Raw genomic sequence first — 23,363 nt, forward strand, 5'->3', positions numbered from 1 at the left:
ACACCAAATCTTTCTATTGACTTATATAATAGAGATTTAATAATTTAGATTATATTGTGAAGGCACAACCTGAAATTGAGATTGTAACTTAGGGCCTGTTCTCTTCGGCATAAAACAGTTGAACTGAACTTATTGGAGCTGAACTGAACTGAACTGAATTTATTGGAGCTGAACTGAACTGAACCGAACTGAACTGAACTGAATTGAATTGAATTGAATTGAATTGAATTAAATTGAATCTAATAAATATATAAATAATATTTTAAACACTAATAATATGAATATTAAATAATAATTATAATGATAAGTAATAATAATGAATAATAATAATAATAGTATTTTGGATATTTTTAAATGATAGTTATAAATAAATAATATTAATAATCATAAATTAATAATAATAATAATAATAATTAATGATAATAATGATAATAAATAATAATTATTTTATATTATTTGTATTAATATATTAATACTTGATGATGATATATAATAACAATAATATGTAAGAAGTAAATTAATATTACTATTTTATTAATTAGATTTAATAATATAAAAATATTTAGTAATAAAAATAATGATTGGGTTGGACCGCGAAAATTAGATCATAAAACGTCTTGACGCGATTTGATTGGTTTATGGGCTAAAAAAGTGGGTTTATTTGTGCTTTGACCTAAACTATGTTCCTCCTAATAATAATAGTAATAATAATGAGTAAAGCTATAAAAAATAAAATAATATATAGAAACAACAATAATAATAATAATACTTAATAGTAATGATATATATTTAAATAATAATAATAATGATAATAATAATAATAATAATAATAATAATAATAATAATAATAATAATAATAATAACAATAATTAGTAAAATAAATTATACCAACATAATAATATTTAACAAAATGGTTATAAAAGAATGGAGCTGAACTGAACTGAACTGAACTGAACTTATTGGAGCTGAACTGAACTGAACTTATTGAAACTGAACTGAACTGAACTGAAAATAAGCTGGGGAGAACAGACCCTTAGACTTGAGATTTTTTTTTGAGGGGAATATTCTCTTAAGAATACTTTTACAAGATAAGGGGAAATAAAATAACGATTTGTGTGCCTGTTGTACCCCTCGCCTACAAGTTACAAATTACAAATTACAAATTACAAATTACAAATTACAGAAGTAATGTGTGCATCTAAATTTTAAATGGTTAAACCTCTGTAAACCCGGCCGTCCCTTGTTCAAAAACCCTTCGTCCGCCGCTCCTGAATCCTCACATAGTTATCAACAATGCCAAAAGGCGACGATTTTAGGGCGAAGAAGAAGAATAAAGCCATTAGAAAGAAGCTCGCAAAAGATCCTTCCTCGGTCTCTGCTCGCGTTGCTGGTATTATTGCCGCCAAGAAGCGTCGCCAATCTGGCAAGCGCCGCCAATGCCAGGTTCTTTCTCTCTGTTTCAATTGCATTTTTTTTCATTTATTTGTTGCTTAAATCAACATTGCGTTATCTGGCTTGCTGGCTTCTAATTTAACAGATTTTTTTTGTCTTCCTTTTGTTAATTTTGGTTCGGCGAGTTTCCCTTGAAAAACATTTTTCAAGGGAAAATACAGTTGTACTTTTTGCTTCTTTGGTCACTTGCATGAGAAGTTACAAGAATGAGGGAGAATGTAAACGAATGTTTTCCACCCTTTTACCAACCAAACAAAGAAAATGGGAAAAATGTCTTTTGCCCAACCAAACACTCTCTAAATCAGATTGACCCTGAAGTCTCACCATATGAAACCATAATCTTACTTTCATTTGATCAAAATCAAAGTCTTTTTATCAAATCATATTCTTAACTTTGGTTCCAACGTGTAATCGAAATGCAATCCGAATTATTGAATATAATCTCTTAAGGTGTGATATGATTATCTAAAAAATGAACATAGAGGTACAAAAGAAGAAGTGATGCATTTAATCTATCAAGATTAAAACAATAATATCCGGAAGAGTGTATAATATTAATGCTTAGGTTCGAACACTATCAAAGAACAAGAACAAGATAGTTCTTAGCTTATTCAATGATAAAGGCAAGGCCACCACAATGAATACTCTAAGGGTTTTGATGCATAAAGGCAAAGCCACCAGTAGTCAAGAGAGTTGTGTTTGCACACTTAAGTTTTAACAAAACCCACAAAAACTCTATTCAATCACTTATGAAAATATTCGAACTACATGCTATGTATTTATACTAAATCGTGCATGCTAAACCCAGTAGGAATCGTGCATGCTAAACCTAGTAGGCTTAGGACAAATACCTAAGTCCTAGACTCCTAACACTTTTGAATCATGTAAAATCCATCGTTTTAAGAACGTACGCAAAACCATGATTCCTAATAATATAACTAGGAAAGCAATAAAGATAGTATGAATCCTAACAGAACTCGAACTCTCATAGACATGCTAATCATACGCCTAATCCATGCTACCTAAGTTGGTTAGCAAACAAGCTACCACCTTGGTAGTCATCCCCATGAAGAGTCCTCCATGTACATCAATTTAGCCAAGGTCCATTGAGACATTCTTATGAACAAGAGCTAGTAAACTTGCATCAACTACTCCTATATCAAGAAGCGATAACTACTCCCTTGGTACCAATTAGTCTAATTCTGTTATTGTCACCAATGATTTGTTACCATTACATGTTATAATGGAAATTATGATTATGTGAACTTATTTCCTTGACATAAAATCTAGATCTTGTTCTTTGACCTCATAAATTAACCGAAGATTTTGAACAAATTAAAGGTCAAACATCACTGCCAAAGATAATTAGCATTGTAGTAGTATAAAACATTTGTTGTAGTGCAATGCTCAATTACTTGTTTGAAATGATGGTTATAAGTTGGAACTTTGTCATGTTAATGAGAAAATTACTTTGTAATGGAGGAAGCATAGACTATATGGTTACTGCTAGAACTACATATGGAGCAACTAGTATACCAATTGGCTTGGGAATAAATCGTTATTATATAGATAGCTTGACAGCAAAGAAAACAAATAGAAGAGAAAATAAAAATAAAAACAATTCTTAGTTCTGTTGTCTAGTTTATCATGATAAGTTAAATGGAAAAACGCTCATGTTTTGGTGGATTGGCTAACAAGAAGGAAATGGAGGAACTTTAGAAATATTAAAATTGTTGGTATTACCTTGTTTGGCCATGGTGGGAAGAAATGACAAAATTATCCACACCTCTTATATACACTCATCTCGGTTCTTATCATGCATATTAGTCATTACATAATCTATTCTAATTTCTTCTGAAAATACCTCCCCTATTTGGCATTATATTGTTGACAATTGAAGCATTCTACTTCTACCCCCATCTTACCACCATTTCCCATTCCTCCTAACAAACATGTCTATGATAAGTTGAGATAAATCTCCCATCCCTACTACAATTCACATGAAACAAACATAATTAAAGGTTCAGCTTTGTCCATCCTAATTCTACAATTTTGGAGAAAATAAAATAAGAAGATTTATGAAGAAGATATTTTTCTCAATATTCCCATCTCCAATGCTTCAATTGTGGGTCTATTAAATTTCCTTTTTGGGTTTTCTCATGTTTCTTGGAGTTTATTTATGTGGTTTGGAATTAAGCTAGATCAATGACAATTTAAACTTTAAAGCAACAAAAATGTATGAATTTAGATGACTATTGTATTGATGAAGTCTTGTATTCCGACTTTCTAACTCCGTACTGTGACAACCTTTTGGCTTTATCCACTCTCCTCAAAAACCATGTGCTTAATACTTTCAGAACATCAGGGGCTGCAGTTGCTTTATATTTGAATTCGTCATATATACATATTGTTAAGTGAATCAAGTTGCTAGGCCATATTTGTTCAGGTCACAAATAGAAGACCCATATTTTCTCTTTGTTTTGATTCTTTTAATCCTATTCCGTCTGACTAATATGTTGTACCCCGACATCTTTTGAGAAGCTGACGTTTGTAAACATTTTACCGGAGAAGGCTTGAAACTATTGAACCACCATGCGATTGGAATATTTTGTGCTCAAGCACCCGGATCGTCATAGTTCGTATCATCATGCTAAGCTAAACAATTTGAAAAAAATTAAAATTACAATGGGGAGTAGTGAGAAAATATTGCTCAAAAAAGGGCTAGTAGAGTAAGAATCGCACAAGAAGCAACTTGATTAAGGGGAACATTAAGCAAACTAGGTTAGGAATCTAGCCATTGTTGGTTGTACTTCTAGTAATTGTGTTGATGGCATGACAACGCTGTAAAATGGTGGCCGAAAAGAAGTCTCTTCTAGTAAACATATTGTACTAATTGCCTCTAGTTTTGAAAAATAATTAATAGTTTGGTGTTTGATTACTACATTAGCTGATAGCTATCAATTATTTCAAATATCCAATACATCAAGAGATGTACTTCTGCTTGCAGACTCCTTAAATAATATTAGATAAAACAAATATAAAGTAAAGGAGACCTTGGAAATATCTGACACTGAAATTTGCCCTTCTCTATGCTGATATGTTCCTGCTCCATCAAAGTATAAATGTAAATATTTTTTATTTTAGGACGCATAGAGACAATTTTGTTGTTCCTAATTTAAATTTAAATTTTATCTTACAAAAGTTATGTAGAAGAATCTACCGATGAGGTTAACTGTTTAGCTCCTAACATAGTTAAAGTTGGCAATTTGGCAGTATGCTTGGCAAATCGAATTGCTTATTATATTTCCTCTTTTTCCCTCACAAACTCTTCCTATTGCCTTCAATGCTGCTTCCTTAATGACTGGAGTCGTAATAATCTTTTAATTGTCCATTGTTGCCTTTTGCTTTACATTTGGCATTAGTATCAGTACAACAAAGATTTACACTTTATGAATGGAGTCTAAGTGTATCTAACTGTTGTTGTTTTAGAATCTTTTCTTTATACTTCCGTTTGGGATCGAGTAATTAGTGCAGCAAACACCTAGTGGTTTTTAATGCACCCTTTCTTTTGGTTGATGCATATAATGTTTGGATAGCCTGCTTATCTTACATCTTTCTTGTTGGTTTCATCTTCTCATTTTTAGGGAATGTGCTTTAGTCTTCCCACGCCACAGGATCCTTACAATGAGAGACATGGAAAAGAGGATAATAGCACAAGCAAGATCAAACGACTGCTTCCTCAGTCAAATAAGAAAGGAACTTCAAAAAATGTAGCAAATGGACAACAAAATTTAATGCTTAGTGGTGATCAAGTCAACATAGATATCCAAAAGGCTAAAAGATCTAAGCATTTTGAGTCGGAAAAAATACAGTTAGGAGAAGAAGACTTCCAGTGTCTTGGAGCGGAAGTACTTCCAATGGACTTGGAAGATTGTACCTTAGGAAATTCTAGCTGCCCATCTAAGTTTCTTTGCTCGTGCTTGAACTCTATACGGGATTCCTTGCTTGGTGTTGGTGTGCTTAATAAGGAGCAGGACAAACCTTTGTTTGTTGATTCGTGGGGAGTTGATTTTTGGAAGTCGTATTCTTTAGGAATTGATATATTGGAAAACAGTGGAACTAGTCCTTCTGTGCAGCAAATGGCTTGGGTAGCCTCTACGGCAGCTGACAGCATTTCACAGAAGGAGTCGGATGGGATATCCATCACCACACCCTTCCTGTTATATCTTGTTCCATCTCAAGAAAAAGCGAGTAAGGTCAGTTGTCTTTGAGCTTTTTCTGATTTGATAAGAATGTTAGATTATACTTTTTCTTTTGGTCTCAAATATATTTGCACTTATATCTAAAATAATTTCTTTAAATCTTCTTTTTATTTAAGTGCACCTTATCCATTATTCTTTCCCTTCAATTTAGTTTTTTCCATACAATTTAATTAATAGCGACAAAATCTTTTAATAGAATTAATACAACAAAGATAACAACATCAACACCATCTAGATAATATCTTAAATCATCAAGATCATGAATTTACAATGTTGTTAGTATGTTTTAAGTGTTTTAGAAAATTTTCAAGGTCATTCTTTGACGAACACCTCTTGGTGAATCTCTGCCTTTTTTCTCTCTTAATACCAAATATTAATTATTTCTTTGTAGGTATGGCCCTAGTGCTTTATTTGTGTTTTTGTGTGTGTGTCCTATATCAGTTTCAATTAGTAATACCATTGTCTCCAGTGTATCTGTGTGCATTTTAATTTGTGTCCTTTTCTTGAATGGGATCTGCTATTTTTCTTTCTTGCGTAGAATACCCTAACAATTGGGAAAATGCAATTTCTGTAGTTTGCTTGTTTTGCAACCTCTATTCCTCACGGACCTTTTCCTCGCTTGGTGCACTCAATAATATCAATAAAGAAAGCACATATTAACTTGAAAGTTTAGCTGTTCTCTATTGTTTTTAGGCACTTGTGATTTTTCACCAGGTTGTTTTAGGAGCCAATCGTTTTGAAGATAGAAAATTTTGATTGGGCCATTTTAAAATTTTCAAATGCATATTTGAACTTCAATATTTTTGCTATATAGTTATATTGTACGTCATTAGAGCATGTATAATGGTACTTGACTCTCCAATAAACTCTCCCATGCTTGAAGCTACTCTCAAAAACTATGTCTAATAACACCCAATAACAATAAAAATCTTTAAAGAGCTCTCCATTCAAATTTTCACTATTTGGTGGTCTCCATGTCAATAAATGAATCTCATTTCATATTATCATCAAAGTCATATAAACTAAGTTATTCATGTAAATTAAATATAATTACAAAAAGTTTAATCCTTTTCATAATTTATGCAATGTAGAACTTTTAATTTTGAATGCAAATATTTAATTTCATAAATTACAAAAAGATAGTAGATTGTGTATGAAATATATCTAATATTAAGCTCATTTTATAGACAAAGAAAATTACCATTTTTTTTAGATTTTTACAAAAAGATTATTAAATGGTTTCAAGAAGAAAGAAAACTTTAGTAATGGCAATAGTATGTTTTGGTTTGTGGGCCCCACACATTTGGAGAGCCATTTCTCTTTTATCTCAAATGGTATCTCCTCCAAGAGACACTTTGCAAAGTGTGTCCATGGAGATACTCTCAAGACACACCCAATTTTCTCTCTCCTTGGAGAGCTAGTTGGAGAACCCCATTGTACATACTCTTATATTGCCTATGAAATGTAGTATAAGTGATTATGTTTTTCAATTTTTTCCTTACTTTGTATAAGATATGGATTAAAAAAAAAACACTTAAATAGGTCAATTTCAACTTGACCCATTTATTCTTGGGCTGGGTTGAAAATATCAACCTGTTTACATAGACAGGTTGGGTTCAGATTGAGAAAATCTTAATCTGAACCAAAATCCAACCTAACTCTACTTATTGCCAGTTCTATTAGCTAGCACCTTATTTTTTAATTGTCTTTAGGGTCCTTTAGCCTTCTGTAGATGGAGCCATGGAGGTATGATTCATGTGCCTCATCGGATGAGGCATGAAATGAGATGATGGTGAAAGTAATCGTTGCTACAGTAACTCCCATCCCACAAGAATTAGGGAATATGCACTAAGGTAAAAAGGTAATGATTGAAACAAGCTAATGATCGGGGATGTCAATTACCAGCTATAATGCAACTAAAGCAATCTACTAGACTAGCAATTTTTGTAAAGTGTATGTACTAGACTAACATCAAACTGCTAAGACTCAATTCTACTAGTGACTTACTGATGCAAATAAGGCAAGAAATAAGCACAAAAAGGATAGATAGTTGTATTGATGGATCACCACTGCTTACAACTCCTTTACATTTGAGAGGTAAAGGTGCTCTCCCACTGGCCCAATCATTCACTCAATTTTCTGGATAACTTCTCTCTCTACATCATGGTTTATTTATACCCCTATTGACATCACAGTGGATCAAGGACTAACTAACTTGTCACACCCTATTGAAATGACTCAATTATCCCCAGATGGATAATGGGACTAACTAACTTGTCAGACCCTATTGTGGCAATGTATCTGGACCTTCTGGACCCTTCTTCCTTCTCTGGTAAGTGAACCTCAGAGGTGGGCGACCCTGGGCCTGGGCTTGGGCCTTAGCACAAACATCTGACTAGTCAGAATAAAGGGAAATGAAGATGATTTAATGTACGGTAAGGCTTTCACCAAAAAAGATAAATCTAGGGTTAAGGTTTCAACTGCAACCAATCAATTACAAGGTCAAAACAAGGGATATGAACTATAGAGGTTTGCTAGTGTAGACTGGTAGACCATTTAAAATTTGTCTTAAGAGCTGTTACAGGGATGCATAACAGTTTACCGAAATTATGGCTAAATTTTCACTTTCGCTTGACCTAGAACAAATATCAAGGTCCCTGATGATTGTCTAGTGGATCGTTTATTCAATACTTCTACATTGTAGGTAATAAAGCATATTAAATTGCATGACAGTTATTAATTCCCAACTTCATTTCTCAATCTTCGGATTTCTCACATAAATATAAAGCATAAAGCATTACCACTAACCAAATCAGTAGACCAAATACCCTTGCATAGTCATGACATTTATGGTTGGGGTGTGACCCAAACTCTAGCTGAAGAACCAATCAGTACCCATAATCTATAGCTAACATAACATCCTAATTTTAGAGGGGAAGCTATCATCTATAAAAGGAGCAACTGCTAACAATCAAAGTAATCAACTACTGAAGATGAACAAATATTTATTAAGAAAATCTGATCTGATGAGCTAACAAGGAAATAAATAAGAATTAAAGCAAGATATAAGTTGATGAAGCGTCAACTTATCAAGCATAGATCCAACTATTGTTGAACAAAATAATCACAAATATTCAGCATTTCAACTAGTCAAACCAGTAATAATCAAGTTAACAGAGGAGTGATAAGGATTAAGATCTTCTTCCCTTGGCCTTGGTGTGCATTCTTGACCTTTCTCCTTAGAGCTGCTCTATGAATGCTTGGGTGCATATGTACCTGGCTACATAGGAAAACTAGCACAATGTAGTACCAATACTACTAAAAAGCATGTGAGATGGAGATAGATATCAGACATCAATATGGTTATACGAAGACACAAACTAAGGGAAAAAAGGATGGATATTGGATACCAAGTAAGAATGAATTACACAGCTCTGGAAATTGCTAAGAACCATCATGGAACTACTCCTAAAAGTGTTGTAAACCTCCTTATCACCAGAGAAATCTGAATACTGAAAATTAATCTCTTCCATTCTTCTCTCTTGGATTATTTTGATAAAAAAAAAGATTAATTATTGATTGAAATAGATGAAACCCTTATTACCTTGTGTGGCAGCAGCAACTTTGTGTTATTTCGTAGGAAATATGAGTAAGATAATTCTTAATGATTCTAACCAAATTTTTGCTTTTGCAACTTGTGCGCATATTCCATGTGTTGTCTCACATTCGGACCATTTGCACCTAAATAGGTGTGTGCCTGTCAGAATCAGAAACTTGTGTTAGATCTGCAGTTTTAGTGCATCTCATATGAGACATCTGCATTTTCGAGGCCTTGTTTAGTTTTAGACTAGAATTTTAGATTATTTTCTAATGGTGAAGATGAAATTCGTAGGACTTTATTATTACATTTAATTGCATGCTTATAATTAGAAATCAAAGACCTATAAGCTTGTCTTTCTGTATTGAATGACTGATATAGTAAGCTGGACGCCTCCTATATAAAAGGAGCAGAGCTTACTTTATTCTCAAAGAAATTTCATCTCATAAGTAAGATGATAAAGATGGTAGCCTCCTTTCCCAGCCGAGTTTTGATCTCTCAAGATTGGCTTATACCCATTTTTAGTGCTCTCATTTTGCTGAACTTTATTTATTTATATTTCTTAAATATTATTAAAAGCATAATCAATGCTTTAGTTCCCTCTTTCATATGCAGCAACATTTCATTCGTACAAAAAGTTCTCACTTAACACATCATGACTTTGGAGGTCATGTCTTTGCTACCTTTAACTTTAACACAAATTCTATATAGTATAGTCATGAGTCATGAAGCATGCATTCCTTCAGTTCCTATCAGCAACTGATGTGGCAATAAGGGTTTAGTTGGCATAGATGTTATTAGCTTATCTTTCAAAGGCGTGAGGCTCATTGAGATGGAGGAATTCATCTCTTGGCAACGCACATCACTACTCTTTCTTTTGGATTTTGTGGTAAAATCTTTTAGTTAAAGAAGCTTTAACTTTTAGTAAAATGTAAGGCTGTCTTTTGAAGAAATACAATTGAATCACTTCAGCAGGAAACACAAAAGCAAGTGATAGCATAAAAAGTTAAGTGATTGCTCAGGTTTTTCGTATAGAGAGAAACTAAGAAAGCAAATGTCCAAGTTTAGTGCGCTGATCAAGAAACTAAGTAAAGCTCAGCATTTTAAACATGTGATTTTTTAGGCTTAGCACCTAGAGAGAGGAAGAACGATAAAAGCTCTAAAGAGAAAGAGACAGAACCAAGAGGAGAAATTGATCAGAGGTAGGATGATCGGAGACGACCAATGACAATGACCATCCAACGATCTGTGTCACAGTCACTTGTGACGGGTTGAAATCCAATTTTGGATGACTTGCAAAATCAGGGTAGAGCCAAATTGAAGCAAATCATGCAATTATTTTGAGTTGAAATAGTCTCCATTCTCGAAAGGCTAGTAAGACTGAACTTGAGGAAATTTGGTCCAATATCTGTTTTTTTCTAAGATTTCTCTACATAGAACAAAGAAGGCATTGTGCTTCTCGGGATGTGGTTTGAGGTGCAAGCCTATTGTGCCAACATTTCAGTTATTTTTTTCCTAGCACTTGGACTCTGACTCTCGCCTAGGCATGCCTTGAATGGACTTTTTACTTTACATTCATGGGCTCGGTAATTGCTTTGTGCTATTGATCGCTTAAGTTTTTTCCCTAATAGGATAGTATATTTGGGATTATATATAATTCAAACTACATGTCACTGCAAGTCTGGCTATGAGATTTGGATATCTTCGTTGGCATAAACAATCTTCATTGGATATCACTGCAAGGTTTTCTCTCATGCAACTCTAAGAAGATGTGTTTTTTTCAAAATATACTTGCTTTTTTTATTAGTTTCCTGTTTCAGGTGACTCCAATTATTGTATTCACAGTATGTTATCGAATAACTTTCATGAGTTGAAATATAGAAGCTGATAGGTTTAGTTTGGCACTAATAATTGATGATTTTTCTTCTGTTAGAGAATCATGATTAATATAAAATATCTTGAACACTGAACTTTATTTATATATTATTTTATGTGTTTTCTTAATGTAAATATCAGCCTCCTAGCTTTAAATTCATAGCTTTATCCCTAACTTTACTTCTTACCTGGTGCATATATATCTTTTTCTAAGGTCCTTCCCAAGGCTTGTTCTACATTGATTTCTTTTATTTCTTTCAGGTGCGTTCTGTGTGCAAGCCTTTGAAACTTTTTGGTATACACACAGTGAGCTTACATCCCGGTGCTCCGGTAGAGCATCAAGTTGAAGGGTGTGTTGGAATCTCAATCTTTTTCTTATGATACTCTTAAATTTGAAAGTGCTGATGTGTTTATAGATGAAGTGTATACCTTTTCTTTTATTTCCCCCCTAGATTTCAAGGGTCTTTTATGAATTTATATATTTTTTCATTTATGAGTCTATATTTGTTGGTAGTCTATTCTCAGGAGTATGCAAGATTGTTCCGAGAGACCATATATTACAAATAATTATTGTGTCGAGAATTGGTTTATTGGAAATTGCTTCGTTGACAAATTGATGTTCTTGATTAAACAATCTTTTAAGGAGGTTTAGGTGTGCTTCTGTGCCATAACACTTGATTATTATAAGCGGCTATTTGGTAATACATGGGGAGCTACATTTGTGAGAAATTTGCATTGTTCACGGAATAAGTTCAGGAAGTAATTGGGAGTTGTTTGTCTGATTGCAAGAAGTTATGTGAGGTTTCACACGTAGGGGGACTTGGTAAGCAACTTTCAACATCTTATGGGAAGTAGAACTTCCTTGAAAATGTCGACTAAACATTCCGGGAAGTTGGTCTTGTGTTAATTTGTGACAATCAAGCTAATACTAATATAAAATCTAAAGCAAGTTTAAAAAAAAAGTAACATAATTAAGAGGCATTATCAATTCTCAATCAACCATTTCCCCAAGTAGGACTTTTGATTGACCAAAACACTTTTTAGCTATAGATGCTTGGATTTAGTGCAATGTGCTGCATTTTAGCTCTGTGGATCTATTGCTTTTAGTTTTCTCATTGCAAGCATGTTTTTTTTTGCAGCCTAAAGAGTTGTGAGCCTGAATTTCTTATAGCAACACCTGAGCGCCTGAGGGAGCTTGTTTCACTTAAGGCTGTTGATATATCTGGTGTTTCTTTGCTGGTAATCGTTTTCCCAAGTTCTGTTCATGTTGGAATTATGGATATTTTTTGTGCTGCTTTTGCTTTTATACATCAAATCAGCGCTTGTTCTATACATTTTCATGCCATTAATCTCACTCCCATGTCAAAAGCAGAATATACTAGAACACATTTGCTTGAGAAATTAGAGAGATGGGAGGTAGGGTAAATAGTAAGACAAGAAGTATGATGAGGTGAGAATTATGCTGCTTGTAGCTTTTATCTTGGTAAAGATTATTGACCAAGTCGGTGGCTAAATTCTATACATGCCTCGTCCTTATCGTGCTAGTGAAAAATGATGAGAGGGGACCTGTTTCCTTTTTTTAAGCTAGCTCCTAACGGTCCTTGTTTGGAATGAAATGCTCCATCGCCACTGCCAAGCAGTTATCGTGTAACACAAAAGTCACACTCCTTTTTAATGAACACTGCCAAGCAGTTATCGTGTAACACAAAAGTCACACTCTTTTGTAATGAACTGATTGCTAATTCAGATTAAGAACATCAAGAAAAGAACTGATCTTTAATTGGTAATCTAGAAAATTACAGCAAAATAAAGATAGTAACAATCTTTCGAGACACAATCTTTCGAGACGCTTGTTTCTCTCCCAAAACTAAACCACTAAAGTCTCCAACATATTCAACATAATTCTCCTCTGATGTGTTCTATAAATAGTATTTCTTCCCTAAGTCTCTAACTGATATCCCAAGCTACCCTGGAGTAATATACTATCTAGAATACCCCTCCCTTACATCATCTCGTTACGTTATCGGCCACCTGAACTTCCACCTTGTCCTCAAGGTGGATATATATGTAGCATGGAGTTGCCAGACTTCGCCATGATGGTCAATGTCATCCTTGATGCCTGACTTTCACTATCTATGCTCTTCACTAGCTTGTCTCTTTAACTGTACCTACAATGTAGCCAAAATTCTCGAAGTCGTCATGACTCTTGAGGTGAATTAAAGGTTTTGGTGGGATTGGTCTTGTCTGATTTAGGGACTGGAAGGCTGGAGTTGAAGAAAATAAAGTGAAAAGTTTGGTCTAAATTCTGAGTGTAATAAGGAAAAGATGTGTTGGGAGGTTTGGGTGTAGAAATAGGTGGAAAAAAGAGCCTGAAAAGTGGGTTTGCAGCAAAGGGGAATTGTGGGTTTGAAGGTAGAAAATTGTTGGTTAAGAATATAGGTTGAACAGTTGGGTTTCAAAACTATAATTGGAAAAATGGGCCTAAATGTAATAAGCCCAGAGGAATAGTTATGCACATAAAGTGGTGATTTCAACACCTAACTTACACTTATCAGCGAAGAAGCGAAACCATTCCCGGATCGGCATCCCACTAAGTCCATTTGACCACCTGATTTTTTTGTTTTTGAACCAGGTTCAAGTCTAGTTCTCCAGTGGTTGTCAGTTCATACAGGTTTTTGGACCGTAATTATTTCCCGTTTTTACCTTGTGCATGGCCACCAAATCTGCAGCAACACCAGCTCTATTGTCCCCGGCGTTACCACCAACAAAAGAAAACAAAGCATTTTAGTTGTATTTTTTTCCAGATTTGTTATTACCACTTTCTCTTCCCTCATTGGATTTTCTTGGTTGGCTTATGGCACTTCCACGCTTCCATAGTGTAGGTTATCAAACCCAACTCTCTTGGTGCATCCACCACCAAAATTAATGATTCCACCATGACCATGACTCATGGAGAAATTCTGGTGCACCACCTTGTCGCTGAACTTCATCGGGGTTGGTTGTGCTTGTTAGAGCAACGCAGGTGAAGAACCAAAGCATCGCATAACTTGATTCTTCAACTCTCTATCACTTATAATACGACCGTCACCGGTGTTCCCTTCATACCATCATTGCACGTCGCGTTCAAGTGCTATTGTGGCAACTTTTAACTTCGCCTCATTTAAACAAAAGAGATGGAAGAAGTCATCCAAACTTAGATTCATCTGTTTCAAGCACAAAAGGCTTGGAGAAATCAGAGACAACTAGAACAGGAGCTGTTGTCAATGGAGATTTGAGTGCTTTAAAGGCTTCCTGGGCCCTCTCATTCCACTTAAAAGCTCCCTTCTTGAGAAGATTAGTCAACTCTTTGCTAATGATAACATAATTCTTGATAACCTTCCTATATTATCGAGACAGACCAAGGAAGCTTCTTAAATCTTTAAATGAACTAGGAATAGGCCAACTAGCATGGTGGAAATTTTCCTTGGATCAGTTTCCACTTCTTGAGCTGAGATGAAATTCCCCAAATCTCCACCTTATCAGTTGCAAAAATACATTTACTAGCTTTTGCATACATCTTATTCTTCTGCATAAGCTTAAACACTTCAGTTAAATGTTGTAAATGATCTGCATTACTTCTACTGTAAACAAGAATATCATCAAGAAATACCACGACACATTTTCTGAGTAATGGTCTAAAAACATCATTCATCCATTTTTTGAAAGGAGGGAGGAGAATTAGTAAGGCCAAAAGGCATTGCTAGAAACTCATAATTCCCAGTATGAGTTTTGAGAAATTATGCATCATGAACTCTCAATCGATGATAGCCAGCTCTCAAATCAAGCTTTGTGAACAAAGTAGCAGCTAAATTATCATTAATTTATCAGTAACGGGAATACTACACACAACTTCTGAACAACAGGAGATGCAAAAGAAAGGGCTAGAGCTGTTTTGAATAATTCCCCTGTCCATCATTTCTTGAATTAAGTGTTCTATGACATCTCTTTGTTTCATTGGGTATCTATAAGGTCTAATGTTAACAGGACCAATACCCATCTCCAAAGGTATTATGTGATCAAACACCCTCATGAGTAGGTAAATCCACAAGATCTTCAAAAACACTACTATACTTCTCTTTGAGAATCTCAATTTGAGGTGAAACTATAACTCTGTAGCAAACGAGGATTGTTGCTCAGCAAGTGTCCCCAAATAAGTATCTAAAACCTATGAGAAGTACAAATGAACAACACCTTCTAACATTTTGACAGAAGATCCTCCCTCCAACGCTTGTACTCTTTTAGGTGAAACCCCTTTTAGCTTATATTTATCACCCCCTATTGTGAACTTCATTAATAACTTCTTGAAATCCCAGCAAATAGAGCCCAATGTAGCTAGCCATTGAACACCAAAGACCATATCATAGGATCCAAAAAAATTAACATCACATCAGTAGTAAAGAACTTGACTTGCATAACCCAAGAGAATGATGCACATTTTTGCTGACAAGCAATGTGATTCCCATTTGCCACATTAACAACATCATGTGGTGACATGGAACTAACTATACAGCCAAGCTTCTTCGCCATAGACAACTCCAGGAAGTTGTGAGTACTCCCAGAATCTATGATGATATTAATGGATATACCATTCACCACACCTTTTATCCTCATGTTATAGAAGCTTTGATTTCCTATCAAGGCATGAATTGGAATACATGGCTCACTACTTCCTGGATTATTATCACTTATAATATCTACAAAATCGTAACTACCTTCATTGGAGTCATTGTTATGATATTATCCAACAACCCACTGCTATTTATGGTTCCTATCATAATTGAGGTTGTTTGAAGTTACATTTATGGTTTCTATCATAAGGTTTATCACAGTAGTGGCATAAACCTTTTGCAATCTTCTCTTGTCTCACATCTGCACGTATATATTTAAAAGGCCTTTTTGTAGTTGGGTTTGTGTTTCTTGGTAGAGGAAGAATAGGAGATTTACAATTGGGTAAATCAGGTGTATCAAGAGGTTTATTTGTGGGATAGTGTGAAAAGGTAGTTTAATAGGATTTGGTTGGAGTGAAATTAGCAGCTATAAACTCTTCGTACATTTCTGGGTTGGAAAGCTCTCACTACTATGGGTTTAATGGTTGGCTTAAGTCCTCCAACAAAACTATCAAGAAAATAGGAATTAGGTAGGATATGATTCTATTGTGACATTAAAGATATCATGTCTTCAAAATCATCAATATAACTCTCAATTGAATCAGTTTTATCGAACTTCTCAATAACATAACTCCAATTTCATCTCTAAATATAGCAGAAATCAGTTATGAACTCACACCAATCAACATTTCTCCTTACTGACAAGTAACTAGAAACCCATTGTTCTGGCTTTTCTACCACATTCAAACAAAGCTAAATCCACCTTTTGCTCAGGTATCTTGCATGAATACTCATTACATTTTTTAGTCCACATTCTTGTGTTGTACCATTGAACTTAGGAAATTAGAGTTGAGGAACTACCTCATATTCTGGTAGGATTGAATCCATCATCTTGTACTTTTGTAGATTTGAAAGAAGATGTAGGTGACTCCAAATTCTTCTTTTCTTTTGTTGCTTTGAATCTCCCATTCATTTCTTGTAAAGACAACATTACTTCTTCAAAGTGTCCTGTAACATCTTGTTTTGAACTCGTTGTTCCTCCTATTTTTGTTCTTGAGTTCTGAATTGCTCTTCCATGGCTGTCACTTTCCTAGCAACTGCTGGAGCCAGGATTACTTTTATAGGAAATCAGTATGACAATTTGTCAAACAGTTGGAGCGCAGTAGCTTTGTGAAGCTCTTAACAAGGGTGGACATTGACAAAGCAGCAACTGTTGTTAAGCTCTGATACCAATGTAATTCTAAGATATGAAACAGAATTCAGAGAATTCTGATGTAGAGAGAGAGAAAATAATATGAGATGACGAAGAATGAGCTTGTGTTTAATTTTCTGAATGAATATTACATCTTAGTCTATTTATAGCTCAATTGCTAAGTACAAGGAAACTACAGCTCAACTACTTTCAACAACCAGTTAACTGATTCAGGAGAACCAAAACTGATTTCCCGCCAAAAGTAACTGAAATTAATGAAATGACCCTTATCAGATTCACTGTAGAAGAAGGACCCGAGAAGTAACAATAAGTAATATTAATCCCCAAAGGGGTGAAAGGTTTACAGCATTCGAGAGGCTGCACTCTCCAATTACAACCACCAACTAATTCTCAATGCTCTAATATTACCTCTATTCTTATATTATAATCAAAGCTACTAGCCAAAATATGCCTTTCTTCTCTCTAGATATTCTAGATACTTTTCTGCTATTTTCGCTCACTAGAACAGATTTTTAACTAGTCATCATAACTAACTCAATATAGAATAATATGAGTCATCGTAACTAAATTCATATGGAATAATCAAGGAAGAATTGCTTAGCTGCCCTTGCGCTCCTACTGTAGGTGAAACAAATAGTTGGGTGTGTTGCAGTGAGGGTGAGAGAGAACAGAAGGAAGCACTCAGCTTCTTTCTTATTTTAATCGAAGCCATTTTAGTGACTTTTTGATCCTCCAACATGATTCTAGGGCACACTTTTTGATTCTGAATGTTTCTTGAAGCACTTCTGTTTGCTCGAAAGAATGAATGGGAAAGAAGAAAGCTAAGGTTCATATTTGATCTTGTAAGGATATTGAAGAGAAGCACTAAGCTGAGTCAGTCTACTTAACCATTCTCCTTCGCTGCCTTTATACTACAAAGAGTAAGCTTCCCCGCTTGGAGGAAATCTCCATCATCTTCTATCCGCCCTTTGATAGCTTGTCTCTTTCTTTCATTCCTACCCGAGCCAGAGATTGTGCTATAGGTGTTTACACATTGGATCCAGTTCTACTGGAATATTCCAGGCTAGGATTGAATTTTTTTTTCACCTAAAAATTTAAGTTAAGACAATGATATTTAGGAAAAATTGATAAAAAGAAGTGCATACTATAGTTTATCTTTAAATGATCCCAACTATTGGGCCAAATTTTATTGGCTATTTGTCGAGGGTGGTCCCTTGGCAACATTAACCCACATGTAAACTGTGTCATGCGACTTGTATATGACATCTAATGACCAAAAAACTCCAGAGACGGCGAATATAAAATTCTTCTATGATTTAAAAACTCTTCTATGATTTAAAAACACCCCATCAAGTGCACTCCACCACTACACCATCACTACAGCAGCACTAGCACAGTAGCAGTAGCCACAACAACACAGCCAGAAAGCTGCAAAAATCCAACCAAAACATCATACATACTACTCAAAGACATCTTAAACAAGGGCTATAATTCAACCTAAACAAAAATCTAATATATACAAAAATAAAAATTATTATCAATTGCACTTTCCAAACAAGTTGAATAAACATCTTCCAATTATATTCCAATAAATTGATTTTGAATTGTTCCATTAATGAAGTGAATTCAAGATGTCTTCCTTTTCGTTATACTTCCTTGCTTTTCGTCGTATCTCCCCTGCTTTTCATCGTACCTCCCTCTCTTGGACTAAGTTCATTGATGGCTTTGATTGTCTATCTATTAGTCGTACTTGGCCGACTGCAGTTGTTAATTTGAACTTTCTCGCCATAAGCGATTAAAGCACAATGTTTTCAGTCAATAGCTTATTGTGGATAAAGTTATAATTGTTCATAGGTTGTTCAAATGAACATGTATTAAAACCAACTGTTTCTTGAACACCAGGAACCTTTCCAAGTATCTTGAGGACATGTCAGTTTTCAAAATTAAATCCCAGCTTTCTCAATTATTTGCTTCTTTTTTTTTTTCTCATGCTTCCCTCTCCCCTTGGTTCTTCATTGAACAAAACTCTTACCATGATTCTTCACTGATGATCTGATAATTTTATTGCAAGCTATGGAGGCGAGAGATTGGGTGGTGGGATCAATGGCAGATTTAGGATTTTAAATTTGGGGGTGCATTGTGACGGATTCAGGATTTGACCCACGAGATTCAAAGTCGTTTAAAAAAACCCGAGATAAATTGATGAAAACTTCAATACGAATAATTGCGTAACTTGTTCAAGCATTATAAAATATCGATGTATGAAAGGACAATTAAAACTCCAAAATTATTGGAATAATTTTTAATCCACAAAAATGTAAAGAGTAGAGCATATGTTCATAAAAAATGGTAGAGTTGTACAGCGAGAAAGCAAAATAAGAAATGTGAAGCTAACCATCTTCACTCTTGACAGGATATTGCAATCAAAATAATAATTAAAAAAACAAAACAAAACAAAGGAAAAAGAGAAAAAAGGAAAAGAAACCAAACAAAATAAAGGAAAAAGAAAAAAGGTAAAGGAACAACATAAAACAAAGGAAAAAAAAGGGAAAACGATCCAAAATGTTATGTGTAGGTATTGAACCCATGCCATGAAGGAGCGAAAAAGTCTAGCGCAGCCCAACAAGCCAAACAGTTTGGTTTGATTTAATGCGGTGCGGCTATTATAAAGTCATTATCTCTAGAAGAATGTGCGCTTGCATGTACTAGTCGCACTCGCATGCACGCTGGGCTTATTCGCTTAGCGCGCCGGCATGCGTGGAGCGATGGTTGTGTGTTCGCCGCAATTTTTTTTTTTTTATTTTAATTTTTCTAATTTGGGGATGCACGTGAACCCTCATTCCCCTAGGTGGCTCCGCCACTAGGTTAGGTTGGAGGATGGAGTTGGTGCCAAAAAAAATACATTATAAAAAAAATAAAAAGTGGAGATGGAGCTTTACAAGACCCTAGTTTGGGGTTGCTACATCTCTTGCAAACTGATACTCATGTTGACTATGAGGGTAATGCTGGTCTTGTCTTCTTTGATCAAGGTCGTGGGTTTGAGAGTCGCAGTCAGAGTCTCTCTCCTCCACCTCTAGAGCAGCCATCTTCTGCTGCAGCCTTCACAACATCCTCTTTCTATTGTTTGTTGTGAAGGTAATGTGCGTGGGTGCTAATCTGGGGCTTGATTGGTCTGAAATGGTAAAAGTGGAGAAATTAGTTTATCTAAACAAAATTGGTCATCTGGGCTTTTGGATAGTAAGGTTTCCTGTAGGCTGAAATTATATCATCTCAACATAATTTATCTTTTCTGAATTTGTGTTATCTTAATTTATTTTCTGTGGAGAAAACTTATTTTCTCTAGAAGGGTTTGGAAAAACATTTCTTTGTTTAAATTTATTTTTTCTGGACTTATTTATGAAATTATCTGAATTTAACTAATTTAGTAGAACTTGATTTTTTCTGAATTAAGTCGGAACAAGTTACAATAAGTTGATGTCAATATACCTTTAGTGGGGTTAAATTATAAAATAGTTAGCTTTTAGGTTAAATTTTGCTAGTTTCCCACAAGAATATAAGGTTGGTGATGAAAAGCCTCAGATTTTCAAGTCTCAACCCAGATTTGATGATAAAGCCACAACCGGCTGAGGGCCTTTAAAATTCTAGCTTTTTTATACCGCCATTGGGTTATATTAAGCTAAAACCCACTAAGTGCTTCTACCCTAGTGTTGTTTTGGAACCGAATTTTGTCTTGATTAGCCCATTTCATGATTAAGGTCATGAGTTATTGTTGACAAAGCAGCAACAACAGTAATTTTGATATGGCACAACCAGAAGGAAAAGGAAGCATCAGTAAGGGAGAAAATAAGAAAGGAACAAGGAGTTTTGTTTCATTCAATGGCACGTGTAAGTTACGGCTTGTGGCTTACCTGTTGTAGGAAGTTAACCTTGGCAATAGACCACTTAGCAGATGGCCTTTATAATCTGACCCACTATTAGTTAATTGATACTTGGGACTGTCCAAAGAAGGTCGGTTATAATATATATTTATTTGAACTGATACCCGAAATTGATTGCTTTGTAACATTTACATATCTGAGTTAGTGGTTTTTGCATCGACAGTACTATTATGCATCGAGAGTTGTTAACTTGATGATAACTTGATGAAGCAATCTTGAAAATCTGTTTTGGACAATTTAAATACGAATGTTTGAAGTAATTACGTCATGTTTTCATTAATATGATTTATCATTTTCTGCACGGAATTATATATTCGATAATTTAGGGGCTATGCAGAATGTCGCTTGGTAGTATCATCATTGTTTGCTCTGAATACCTAACGATTTATATAATATGGTAGTTCAGTTTCACCAAGTTGCTTATTTTTATGTACTCTCCCCATCATTTGAGCAGGTTGTGGATGGATTGGATCTAATTCCTCAGTGCCTTGACGCGGTGAAAGGCATAAAAAATTCAATTAGTGGAAAACCCTGCACAATGATTTTCCAGGGTCCTTCTGGTGGCTCTAATATTGAGGCTATTGAGAGTATTCTTCGGAAACCTTTTCATACTTTATCTATAAATGAACCAAGAAACAGTCAAGGTATCAGATCAATTTGTGGTCACCCGGATATCTAAAGAACAAGTTCTTCCGAAGGCGTACATTTAAGATTACTGAATGCACCCCGCATTGGATATTGTGAAAATCATGTACCATTCGTGAAAATGAAGAGAGGAGAATACGTGGGCAAGTTAGCCACGTGTGCTCGGTTGTTATGCAACTCACCTACTTATCGAAGGAGTGGCCTTGAGGACAATGATGTATTTTTCATATAGGATGCTCTAAAACATGGCGATGATTATACCAGTGAATTGTTGTTGTCATTGTACTCTGTTGTTTTTTGGTGGGGAAATGACATATCTTGGCATATTCCCTGTAATTTTGTGGTCTTGGTAGGCTTCAAGTCAATCTTGACGGTTGATAGGTGGTGTTGCAGTTGATATATCGCATCCCTTACTGTTAGAATGGATTGATACATTAGTTCACAGTAGTAAATTTTCCTAAAAAGAAATATAATTAGTAGATCACGGCGCAAGCACAACGTATTATTCTTTTTTGGAATGAAGGTAACTTTTGTCATTATAGTACCAGTTATTGTAGAATTGGTTATAATAAAAAAATTGTTATGTTAGTTAATAATCTAGCAAGTAGCAACCTTTCCAATCATTGTACCCCTATGTTTAAATGTTGCCTTTCTGATTCGATCTCTTTCAAGAGTGGAGGTAAGGGTGTGAGATATGCTAATATCTTTGAAAAATTAATGTTGAAGTTCAATTTGTACACTTTATGAAGATTGATTGTAAAAGTCTTAACACTCTGATAAAACTAAAAGTATTATTGAAGCATGTTAATCTATTAATTACTTTTGATATCAAATTTGGTTCGTCATGTACATTGTTGTCATATGTAAAAGATTATGATAGTATATCATCTATATGTAAATTGTTATGGTAATATAGAACCTTTTAGTGGTACTTTAAAACCATGGTTTGGGGCTTGAAGTCTTGTACTATAATCATATGTTAAGTTCAGAAACAGGCTCTAATTATTATTAATTGAAACTTTCTCTCAAGGATGAGTATAACCTCTATTGACTAACATGTAACTGTAAGTAACCTTTGGTCAAGGATAACTGGATAAGTAAAGAGGAACGAAGTTTACTTCGTCTTTGACCCCCCAAACAACGTGTCATTATTAGTAAAGGCTAACGTGTTATTACAGGATGCATATCTAGTCGAACTTTATGTGGTTTCTCAAATAGTTTGTTTACGATGTGTCATAAGATATTTTTCCAACCCAATTCATTCCAAACTACAAATATTCGGTTTGACATTTTTCCAATCCAAATCGCACCGCATTTTTGTCCAAACCAACCCAAATCGAACCGCGCAAAACAGTTTGATGTCATTTAGTTTGCGGTTTAACCATTTTTTCCTCCACGATATTAATTTTGTAATCTAAGAGTAAAAAAATTGTTAATAAATATAAAGAGTTGAAATAAATATTAAGTTGACTTCATAATTAAACATATATAATAATTTATCAAAAGTGTCCAAGTTCTTTACCTCAAACTTGTTTTTTCAGTTGTATACTTGTATGCCACTTTTGTCAAGTGTATTTTTTTGAAATATAAAATTATCACATAAAATTGCGGTTTACGGTGCGATTTCGGTTTACAAAAAATGAAAACGCAACACAAATTGCAAATCGTGGTTTGCTTGAAATCATAACCCAAACCGCAATTTTAAAAGCTCATTTGATTGCGAAAAAACGATTT

The 23,363-nt window shown here is 34.6% G+C and overlaps 1 protein-coding gene across 1 annotated transcript; it reads left to right on the plus strand.

Annotated features, from left to right (window-relative positions):
- Positions 1-1,167: 1,167 nt before the first annotated feature.
- On the plus strand, positions 1,168-22,360 carry LOC104907307 (hypothetical protein). Its single transcript, XM_010696220.4, has 5 exons — positions 1,168-1,443; positions 5,097-5,708; positions 11,449-11,537; positions 12,327-12,426; positions 21,439-22,360. Exons 1-5 carry the CDS (start codon positions 1,294-1,296, stop codon positions 21,661-21,663), a joined length of 1,176 nt encoding a protein of 391 aa, XP_010694522.1. The 5' UTR covers positions 1,168-1,293; the 3' UTR covers positions 21,664-22,360.
- Positions 22,361-23,363: the final 1,003 nt, after the last annotated feature.

This window comes from Beta vulgaris, chromosome 4, assembly GCF_026745355.1.
Source record: "Beta vulgaris subsp. vulgaris cultivar EL10 chromosome 4, EL10.2, whole genome shotgun sequence".
Taxonomy (NCBI): Eukaryota; Viridiplantae; Streptophyta; class Magnoliopsida; order Caryophyllales; family Amaranthaceae; genus Beta; species Beta vulgaris.